The sequence below is a fragment of the Marmota flaviventris genome, chromosome 2, assembly GCF_047511675.1.
Source record: "Marmota flaviventris isolate mMarFla1 chromosome 2, mMarFla1.hap1, whole genome shotgun sequence".
NCBI classification, from domain to species: Eukaryota; Metazoa; Chordata; class Mammalia; order Rodentia; family Sciuridae; genus Marmota; species Marmota flaviventris.
Window position 1 is genome coordinate 183,774,181 of NC_092499.1, and position 11,646 is coordinate 183,785,826.

The window sequence follows — 11,646 nt, forward strand, 5'->3', positions numbered from 1 at the left end:
ACGGTCCGCTCAGTCAGAGACCAGTAACTGTCCTGCTGGTGTTCTGGGTGCCCAGATCAGTTCTAAGCGAGGATCTGGGGGCGCCCAGCTCCTGGACTCAAGACGGTTGGTCCGGGGGCGGAGGGACCGGGAGAATCTGTCCACCCTGAACCCCTCCCTCCCTGCGGCGGCTGGGTGGGAAGGGCCAGGATCGGAGCTTAGCACCTCCTCCAGAAATGCAGCACTTCGGCCCCCACCCCTCCTTCCATGCTCCCTTTCGCGGGCTCCCTCCCGCGCCTTCCCAAGGGCGCCTTTCTGTCCCCAACTCACTTCTAAATCCCTTCGTGCCTCCAGTCCCTTCTCCTTGACCCTCTCCTCACGCCCCCTACCTCGGGGTGTTTCCCCTTGCCAACCTCCACCCCCGCACCGCCTGACTCCGAGGGGCGGGAGCGCATTGGGCTGCGCACGGGTGGGGGCGCCGCGCCAGCCTCGCGTAGCTGCTCTGACGCCGCTGCCGCCGCCGCCGCCGCCCTCCACAGCCCAGCCTGCGCCCGGCAGCAGCTCCGCAGTGCACTAGCCGCCGCCGCCGCCGCCGCCGCTCGGCCAGTTCTGCTGCTAGCCTGCAGGGTCTGGCCCCGAGAGAGCCTCAAACGGCAGCTGAGAGGGTCATGAGCCAGAGCGCCCCGGGGCGCAGTGGGGAGAGCAAGAACAGATAGCGGCCTCGCGCCCCCTGGCCCTCGCGGTCTTGACGCGCGCCCACCGCGTTCCCGTCCCTTCTGTCTTTTCCTCCCGGCCCGGCCGCCGCCATGGCCACTCTGCTCCGCAGCAAGCTGTCCAATGTGGCCACATCCGTGTCCAACAAGTCCCAGGCCAAGGTGAGTGGCATGTTTGCCAGGATGGGTTTTCAGGCGGCCACGGACGAGGAGGCCGTGGGCTTCGCGCACTGCGACGACCTAGACTTTGAGCACCGTCAAGGCCTGCAGATGGACATCCTGAAAACCGAAGGCGAGCCCTGTGGGGACGAGGGCGCCGAACCGCCCGTCGAGGGAGACATCCATTACCAACGCGGCGGCGGCGCTCCGCTCCCGCCCTCAGGCTCTAAGGACCAGGCAGTAGGGGCTGGTGGAGAGTTCGGGGGTCATGACAAGCCCAAGATCACGGCGTGGGAAGCGGGCTGGAACGTGACCAACGCCATTCAGGTGAGCGCGGGATTCCCATCTGCGCCTGCCCGCATCCCACTCCCACCCACCTCTGAGTATCAGGCTCTGCTCCCACACAAATCCTGCGGTGATCTAGCTTGCGATACCTTCTCCAGTGCCCGAGAACCTATCTCCCTTTCCCCTAGTCCTCCTAGCCTTGCGCAGAGATGTACGCCCTTAGATGATGTCTCCCACCCTGATTCGCACCCCTTCCCACCGCTTCAGCTGCAGGACAGCTTTGGCTGATGTGGGAGACACATCGAGAGACCAAAGGAAACAGGGGTGGGGGTGGGGGTGGGGTCGGGGAGGGATGAGGTAGAAAGAAAATCAGGATTGGAGGGAAGAGTATTATTGCTTTGGACTCCGGAATGGATTCACAGCTTCATTTTCGGGATGAAAAGAGAGGGGGAAATAGCTGAGCTGGGAGTCTCCTTTTCTGACACACGCCATAAAGATTGCGCGCGATACATAGCCCCTCTCCCCACGAACGAAAGCGCACGCGACACGCATCTATTTATAGATCACAGGACTATCCCAAATAGACCTGCGTACATCTCTACACCCTCCCACACACGGAAGCACATACCTTTACATAGCAACCATACACACATTCGTACAAACATAACACGTGCACACGCCAGCACACGTTCATGCAGACAGGACCCAGTCTACTCCCTCAGTGACAGCCCTATTGGAGACATTAGAGGCAAACACCTAGGAACGCACACAAGTATGCCCACAAGCATATATGGCCCGCGTCACTCCACGCTGCCGGGATGCACATTCACTAGCCCCTCTCGGCCGAAATCCCGGCTGCACCATAAAAGAAGTGGTCAGCCCCTTCGGGCGACCCTAGCGAAGCCTCCTCCAGAGCTTTAGAACAGGCCCTGTCACTCGGCTGCCTACCTGGTCCTCCTACTCTAACCCCTCATCCCCATTCCCCACCAGGTGGCGCTAGTCTCCCTTGAGAGGTTAGGAGTCCTCACAACGACCCCGGGAACTGGCAGGGGCTGGCAGGTCCCTACTTCAGGGACTGAGGAGGCCTCAGTTCCAAGAGCGTCTGGGCTCTGTGGCTTGGCCCCGTGGCGTCCCCGGAGCGAACCTTCGTTGCATTGCAGAACATAGGTTTCCCAGGGGCGAAAGTCCTCTGCTCCCAGTCACAGGCTCAGCGGGACTTCTGGGTGGCCCGAACTGAAGCGCCTCCCTCTCCAAAGCCGGTGGACACAGCTTTGACAGAATAGGGACAGGCTGGGGGGCGGCGCCCGCATTGGTGGTCGCCGGGCGCCCATGCCTTCCTCCGGGGCGTCTTTCAAGGGCCCGTTAGATAAGCCTGGAGAGAGGCCAGGATTGTAGGCTGGAGGTGCGCAGGCCTCCGGGACCCCAGATTTCGTTAGCTGTTCTTCTCCAGGTGGATTCTAAACTACTTCCTCAGCCTGGTTCACCCCACCTCATGGATTCTGGTTCTAGACCCCCAGATTGATTTGGCTTTCCCACTGCGCCCAAGCTTTTAGGGCAGCCAGGCTCCCTGTCCTGCTCTACTACTTCCATTTAGTTCCCCCTGCCCAACCGGCTGCGCTTTGTCCTAAGACTCCCTATTTCCAATCCCACCTCCTTCCTCCCCCAAACACGGACACCTTCTATTTTTGCTTCCCTGTGGCTTCGCCACACTTCCAGTCCCTCTTCATCTGTGCCCCCATATCTTTTCCCACTGCTGCTTTGTTTCCTTCTCTGCTTTGGTCTTCCGTAGACATCCCACTTCCCTGGTTAGCCTGCACCCCATTCCAGCCCCACCTTAAATCCTGTGCTCAGGCCCAGCTTTCTACCTTTTTTAACCTTTTCTCTGACTATGCTCCTTCCAGATTCTGAACTCCTCTTGGCTCTGACCGGTCCCCTGTCCATCCTCAGAACCATACCCATTATCTCTACATTCCTCCTAGCCATTAGTCCATCTTTTCTTCTCGGTTCCATCCTTAAACACCTCCCTGTCCATTTGGATTCAACACCCAGGCTCACCATTAGGCCCCCTTACACCCCGGCGCTGCTCTACCCTCAGTCTCTCAGCAGTTTAGGCATAATTTTCATTCTCCTTAGCGCCCCCCTGCGACAGCTTTAAGCCCACACCCCCAGGGCCCCTCTTCCGAGGCTGACTGTTGAGCATCGGGGTCTGGTTGCCTCTCCATTCCACAGGGCATGTTCGTGCTGGGCCTACCCTACGCCATCCTACACGGCGGTTACCTGGGGTTGTTCCTCATCATCTTCGCCGCGGTGGTGTGCTGTTACACCGGCAAGATCCTCATCGCTTGCCTGTACGAGGAAAACGAGGACGGCGAGGTTGTGCGAGTGCGGGACTCCTACGTGGCCATAGCCAACGCATGCTGTGCGCCGCGCTTCCCCACACTCGGCGGCCGCGTGGTCAACGTGGCGCAGATCATTGAGCTGGTGATGACTTGCATCCTTTATGTGGTGGTGAGCGGCAACCTCATGTACAACAGCTTCCCGGGGCTGCCCGTGTCGCAGAAGTCCTGGTCCATCATTGCCACAGCCGTGCTGCTGCCCTGCGCTTTCCTGAAGAACCTCAAGGCTGTATCCAAATTCAGTCTACTGTGCACTCTGGCCCACTTCGTCATCAATATCCTGGTCATAGCTTATTGCCTATCGCGAGCGCGTGACTGGGCCTGGGAGAAGGTCAAGTTCTACATTGATGTCAAGAAGTTTCCCATCTCCATCGGCATCATCGTGTTCAGCTACACGTCGCAGATTTTCCTGCCTTCGCTCGAGGGCAACATGCAGCAGCCCAGCGAGTTTCACTGCATGATGAACTGGACGCACATCGCCGCCTGCGTGCTCAAGGGCCTCTTCGCGCTGGTCGCCTACCTCACCTGGGCCGACGAGACCAAGGAGGTCATTACGGATAACCTGCCCGGCTCCATCCGCGCTGTGGTCAACATCTTTCTGGTGGCCAAGGCGCTCTTGTCCTACCCGCTGCCCTTCTTCGCTGCTGTCGAGGTGCTGGAGAAGTCGCTCTTCCAAGAAGGCAGCCGTGCCTTCTTCCCCGCCTGCTACGGAGGCGACGGGCGCCTCAAGTCTTGGGGGCTGACGCTGCGCTGCGCGCTTGTCGTCTTCACTCTGCTCATGGCCATCTATGTGCCACACTTCGCTCTGCTCATGGGCCTCACTGGCAGCCTCACGGGCGCCGGCCTCTGCTTCCTGCTGCCCAGCCTCTTCCACCTGCGCCTGCTCTGGCGCAAGCTGCTGTGGCACCAAGTCTTCTTCGACGTCGCCATCTTCGTCATCGGTGGCATCTGCAGTGTGTCTGGCTTCGTGCATTCCCTCGAGGGCCTCATCGAGGCCTACCGAACCAACGCGGAGGACTAGGGCGCGAGAGTGATCGCGGCGCTCCCGCCCCGCCCCCAACCTACTCCCACCAGCCCCGTGCGCCGTGCCGCCGCGCTTGGGAAGCCAAGCTTTAAACATCTCTGGTTCCTAGTTTCTGATTATTCGGGGATGGGGGGTGGGAGGGGATAGGGATCCACGATCCATCGCGTCTGCGTTTCTGTTGTCCTTTCTTTTCCACAACACCCTGGATTGGGGGAAGGCGGGGCGCATTTGTGGGCAGGTTTTCTGTTTCAGCGGAGGGGCCCCGACACTTTAGTTCCTATTACTGAGAGGGGTGGGAAGGGGTGCAGCTCGCAGGCGCAGAAACTTGACCTTGGGGGGGACATTTCATAGCCATCCAGTGCTCAGAATCTACAGCGTCCAGCCATTTCCAGCGAGAGCGCTTCCCATTCCCGAGACATTTCAACATTGCAGCCAGAAAGGCTGGACCGGGAAATTCATTTCGGGTGGGCGATTTCCTTCGGCGCAGCGGGGAGAAGCCGCGGCGGGGCCGGTTTGCCTCCGGTTTTCAGGAATCCAAACCCATCTTGTGCAATTTATCAGGTCGTGGAACTGTTCTACTGTGCGTGTGGTGTGCTCGTGGTGAATAAGATGAAATGTATATCAGAAAAAAAAAATCTATCTCTAATTTAGAGTGCGGTGCATAATTATATCCGCAAATAAAGAAGAAACAAAGGCCCGTGCGGCCGCGTGTTAGTTCAGCTCGTTCTCATCAGCCGGGATCCCGCGCGGTGGGTAGCGGAGTAACCTGCTCCGAGAGTGGGGAAGCAGCTCTGGTTCAAAAGCCTCGGGTTCAGGGAGCTCTGAGGTTGGTTCACGCTTAAAGGAAATTCTCTAGGTGTCGCGCCGGGGCGGGAGGGCGGGGAGTGGAGGTGGAGCGTGCTGTGGTGGCGCCCTCAGCGGTTTGTTCCCACAGGACTGATCCAACAGAGAATTCGATGGGCGCTCTCAACCTCCAATCGAGAGAGAGAGAGAGAGAGAGAGAGAGAGAGAGAGAGAGAGAGAGAGAGAGAGAAAGAAAAGAGGTGGTTGAAGAGGTGGTTGGTGTGTGTCTGTGCGCGCGTGCGTGCTTGTATGGACAAAATACTTACAAATTTATTCAAAATGTATAGACAGCCCACTAGGGCTGGGCTATGCTGGCTGCCCTAGGAAACTGAACTAGCTCTGTCCTGTATTTTGTAGTCTTTTGGCCAGAGCCAAGAAATAAAGAAATCCAGAAATTCACAAGTAGGTTGCAGACACGTAGAGAGCTATAAAGGAGTAGGTTGTGTATTTCCCCAGACCCCCAGGGCCAAGCATCAAATTGGCCTTGCAGGCATCTCTTACCCAGAAGCACCTTGCCCCAAGTCCAAGATCCAATCATTTAGAGTCAACAGTCTTAGTCAGTTTTCCTTATCTTGTGCAGCCTGAGAATGGGTTTGTCTGAATTACTCAAAGGATCCAGTGCTTTTTAGTGTGGATCCTACTCCACGAACAGCACCTGCATTGCCTTTAGGAGCCCATGGTGGGGGACTATTGGGAAGGGTTCAAGATCAGACCTTCCTGATGGGATCTGGGAGTGCAGGATCCATGGAATGTACCAGGGTCCTCTCCATGAGAGAAGTCACCTCAGAGGCCGGGTTGGGGGCAATTTTTCCAGATGCAGTCTGTGCATGGGAAAGAACCCAGAGAATGCATGAATGCCTGAATAGGATGTTTGTTTCTACCTATAACAGGAAAGGGGAGAGGATTGAATGCATATGAACAGAGAGGCTGTACCTTTGTCTTATAAGAGCCACAATCTGTGTTTGTGTGTATGTGTGTGTGTGTCTGTGTATATGCAGACCATTAAGTGTGGGAGTGCTCTGTGATGCACCTGAGACAGAGGTGACCTTACACCACTCTGGTTCTGTAGCCACAGAACCAGAGTGGGGGTGGGGGGTAGGGAGTAGGACCCAGTGCCTTCAGCATTGGTGGTTCTGACTCTTTAGAACAGGTCATAGAGAGCTCCACTATTATTGCCTGTACCCCATGGTCACTATTCTTGTGCATTTGGATTCCAGGACAATCCGTCCTTAGTTTTATATCCCCCACGACCACTGATGTCTCCAGAGCTGGGGAGGAGGTAACTCATTTTTTGTTCCCATGCTCCCTCTCTCTGCTTCTCAGCGAGTCTGCGGATATTTGATGCGCTCTGAGTCAGAGCTCAGCAGTCTGTAGCCTTCAGAAAAAGCCTGACATCTACAGCAGAAGGCAATGTGTGAGCATCACACTGCACCAGCTCTGTCCTTCCTGTCTTGAAAAGGACAAATGAGACACCAGGCAGGCTAGACAATGGCTGCCATATCTGGGACTCGCCTTGATCCTCTCCACTGGGTCCTGGTGGCTCCTGTCTTTGTGCTCAGCTTGCAGGAGCCCAGGTCCCCAAGGGCAAATCACTGATGGTGGCAGGGGTGGGGAGAATCAGTTTCCCTGATGCCCCAAAGGGAACCTTGCACCCTGTTCTGTTGGACACCATCCCCAGACTCATATCCAGGATACTGGGAGAAATGGGGAGCAGGGGTAGATGAAAATTATCTCTGCACCCCTCGCCCCCTCCCAAAGTGCATGCATAGAAGGGCAAAAGAAGAAGTCCTAATTTACCCTCAGCTACAGAGCTCGCTGAAGGCATCTGAGTCACAGGGAGCAAATACGCCTGACAAGGCTCATCCCTAGGTTGAATTGAGAGGAGGAATTGGTATCAACCCCCCTCAAAGTTCCCATCAGTTCTTACAGTTCATGCTGCCTCTACTTGCTGCAGACCCTAATAGCTGTCCCTGCCTGCTGTGGAGATGTGTTGGTGTACCTGCCTGGCCCAGAACCACCAAGACCCTTGTCCACAAGAAGAACCCTGAAGTCTCAGCCAGGCAATCCGCAGACCAAGACGTCCCTGCCTCGCCCTCCAGTGATGAGAGTGAAAACTACAGACCCTCAAAGAGGGTTCTTTACAATTTGGCTAAATCAATCAGTCCTTCCTTCCTTCCTTTTTAATTTCTTTCCCTTCCTTCCTTCCTTCCTCCCTCCTTTCTTCCTTATTTTTTACTTGGGATTGAACCAAGGGGCTCTTTACCTCTGAGCTACCCCCACACTATCCCCCCCACCCCGTTTTCAGAAAAGGATCTCACTAAGTTGCTGAGGCTGGTCTTGAACTTTCGATCCACCTGCCTCAGCCTCCCAAATTCCTGGGATTACAGGCATGTGTCACTGAGCCCAGGTGAGTAAACTCAAGTACACACCAGTGTCCTAAATGCTTCTTACCTCCTCCACTTTATTTCTAGTGCCTTATTTCAGCATATTTTAAAAGTGGGCGTTTGGTCATTGTTTTCTCAAACATGGAAAGATGCTATATTATGGAACATGTTTTGTGATCTGACATGCCCTGTCCCTTGGAGAGAGGGAGGAAGGAGTCCTAGTGACCATTCAGAATGCAGACAGGATCCAGTCCAGTCCTTGTTACTGGGGGGAAGACTTCGGAGGGGCAGATACCTGGAGGACTCAGCTCTGTGAGTAGAGCGTAGGGGAAACACAAACCTGGACATGCAGGCCCCAGATGGAGCAGGTTTGACATCAGGGATCCAGTCTTGGGTGTCTTTTCCACCACTCTTTTATTTTTTCCTTTTCAAATTACACAAAATTTCTAACATACAGAAATGGTGGAAGAGTTTTATACTGAACATAGATATGCCCACCACCTGGACTGAATGATTAACATTTTTACAACACAAAATCTATCCATTTATCTATCCAAAACCCTATCTTTTAAAAAATGCTCTCCAGGGTTACAGACATCAATATATCTCCCTCCCAATTTCATGGGATAAAATTGCAGAACCAGAAACAGTGACATTCTAAATAGCACAGGGTCAGTTGATTGCAGGACTAAGTTGAACCTCACTGGACCCTGAGGCAAAAGGAAATATCAGCAGTAACCAGATTGTCTTTATTTCAATTTTTGGTTTTTGTTCCTCGTAGTATTTTGAACATTGTGGTTCCTTTTTTTAAACTTACCTTAAAATACTATTTATCTTGCTTACTGATTTTTTTTTATATGCTCTTAAATTTTGCTCCTGAGGCAAATTCTTCATTTGGCCTCATGCTAGTCCTAGCCGTGGGTTGAAGCTGGACATGAAAGATGAGCTCTGTTCCATAGAATTTGGTTGGGTCTTTTAAAAAATCAGATGTAAGTGATTCCACTGTGATGCTGTGGGCACCTCCTCTGCCAGCTGTGAGCTCCAGCAGGGGGCATACAAGGGCAGAGGCTCAGAGGATGATTGGCAGTTCTGTGGTTATGCCCCTAAACGTATGGGGCAGAGGGAAGTTCTTGAAGGGGCTGCTGATCTCCCAGACCCTGTGACCCATTTCACTCTCTGGGGCTTTGTCAGTTTACCTGGGATCTCAGCTGGAGCAAAGACCCTGGCCTGGGCTGCTGTGTAGCAACCTAGTGGTATGACTATTACAGGTGACTTGCACAAACAAGTGACAAGCCTCCTAAGAGAAAATGATTCTAAGAGACAATAGAGAAGACAGGCTGGGAGTGGGACAATTCTAAAATCCATGTGGCACCTGAAACTCATCTAGATATTTGCTCTAGAAAATGGAGTTATGGCTAGCCTTCAGAAGAGGGGTTCTCTGAGGCAAAACATAAATCTGCTCAGTAAAAATGTCTGTAATACCCTGGGTGCCGAGTCATCTTCTCTTCAAGTCAAACATAAAAGGGGAGAAAAGCTTCCTGTCCTTATCTACAAGGATATATGAGAAATTATGGGATCTTGAAGTGCTGGTACATTCATGGAAGGACTCAGTGAGAGAAGATAGAGGAACCTCAAAAGTCAGTGAAAAGACTAGTCCCTGAACACATCTGGGAGGTCTCCTGGGACCAAGAAAAACCAAAAGAGTTTTTAGCAGGAAAAGAAATAGCTGAAGGCCTGTGAGAGCTCCTAAGGAAGCAAGCAGAAGCAAAAGTCGGGGAAATTTGAATCAACCATTATATCGTCCCACCTGCAGGCAAAAGTCCAAGTATAAAGGTAATGTGAGCTTCTCATGGAAGGTGGTAGAAGTGAAAAATAACCAAGGTGTGGAATAAACTACTACTTGTGGGTTTAGTAATACCGGAGAATAGGTAACCTGGAAGGCACTTTGCTACTGGTATCTAAAAATGATGGAACAAATATGACATCTTTTTTTTTTCTCTCTTGGTATCAGGGATTGAACCCAGGGGTGCTTAACCACTGAGCCACATCCTCAGCCCATTTTTATTTTGAGACAGAATCTCTCTAAATTGCTTAAGGCATTGCTAAGTAGCTGAGGCTGGCCTTGAACTTTCGATCCTCCTGTCTCACCTCCTGAGCTGCTGAGATTACAAGTGTGTGCCACTGTGTCCAACCTAATATGAAATCCTTTAAAATGTAGGGCTAAGCTTTAAAAAGGGGGTGGGGGAAGGAGGAAATGCTTACATGAAAACAACCAAGAGAGAACTGAAAAACAGAGTGAAATTCACACGAGTGCGTGCCTAGAGTGGCTGATGTCATCAAGAACCTGGAAGTTTCACCTTAATATCTATGGGAGACAGCGATGAGATTTTGACGAGTCAGATCCATACCTCAAATATTCTAGCTAAGGCCTCCTAGGAACCATTTGCTTATGGAGAGGATGACTGAAAACAATCTCTCTAAGGCACAGGAAGATGGCTGGGATGTTTGTTGTCTTTTGTGAAAAAGAACAGTTCCCAGGAGAACTAATAATCATGACCTTCTACCTAACATTGACTTACAATTCAAATTTAACTTTCTTCCTAGTTTAGAAGTGCCAAGCCAGGGAATAATATAAGTTTCTGGCTGTCAATACTTCTAAGATATCTGAAAGAAGCATATATATTAATTCTTTGGTGTATAAAGGTATAAAGTGTCCTTACCCCAAATCACATGGGGTTCTGACAGAAAATATAAGAGGAATCTATCACCAAAAAGCGAGTTAGCAGACAAAAGCAAAGCAAAAACACAATATTACCCTTCCAAACTCTTCAGATAATAGAATACTTTGACTGAGACGATGAAAAATATCTTTAAAATTATTCAGACATAAAAATTGAAACAAGAAAAGATCAAGATTCACACACACAAAACCCCAAGCAGATCTGAAAAACAGCTTCCATAATTAAAAATTGTAATAACCAAAATTTAAAAATCAATAAATAACACTGAAGAGAGGGATAATTAGAAGATATATCTGAATAAATATCAGCATGAGTAGGGATATGTAACTCTACAGGAACCATGGAAAAGAGATAAGAGAAATTCAAAATAGAGAAGGCATAACATATATCTAGTAGGAGTTCCAGAGAGAGAAAAAAAGGAAAGAGGAAAGATAAGACACAAACCATTGATCCGAAGGACATAACAAAATTGAAATCAGGATAAAAAGAGATAAAGATTGATATTCAGACACAGTGTGGGTAAATTTCAATAAATTAAAAGATTTAAAGACAACCGAGAGAGAGAGAGAGAGAGAGGGGGGAAAAGAGCAAAAAAAAAAAAAAAAAAAGAAATTTAGAGAGCTGGACATGGTGGTGCAAGCCTACAATCCCAGTGGCTCCTGAGGCTGAGGTAGGAGGATGGAGAATTCAAAGCCAGCCTCAACAATGGTGAGGCACTAAACACCTTATTGAGACCATGTCTCTAAATAAAATACAAAAAAGGACTGGGGATGTGGCTCAGTGGTTGAGTGCCCTGAGTGCAATCCCTGATACTAAAAATAAAAAAAAAAAAGAGGTACTAAGCAACTCAGTGAGGCCCTGACTCTAAATAAAATAGAAAAAAGGGCTGGGGATGTGGCTTAGTGGTTGAGCATCCCCGGGTTCAATCCCTGGTACCACAAATAAAAAGCAAGATTGAATAGAAAACAGAGATAGAATTATCAGGAATTGAAGGCATCTACATCACTCGACTTGCTGTATTAAGCAGGAACTACTGACTGCCTAGCATGATGGAAGAAAACAGATTCATGAAATTTCAGGATCCTGGAAGCAAAGGGAACATCTAGTGGCTTCCAGAGAAAG

General features: G+C 51.2%; 1 protein-coding gene across 1 annotated transcript; it reads left to right on the forward strand.

Annotated features, from left to right (window-relative positions):
* Positions 1 to 785: 785 nt before the first annotated feature.
* Slc32a1 (solute carrier family 32 member 1) lies at positions 786 to 4,553 on the forward strand. Its single transcript, XM_027945375.3, has 2 exons — positions 786 to 1,178; positions 3,366 to 4,553. Exons 1-2 carry the CDS (start codon positions 786 to 788, stop codon positions 4,551 to 4,553), a joined length of 1,581 nt encoding a protein of 526 aa, XP_027801176.1.
* The last annotated feature ends 7,093 nt before the right edge of the window (positions 4,554 to 11,646 follow it).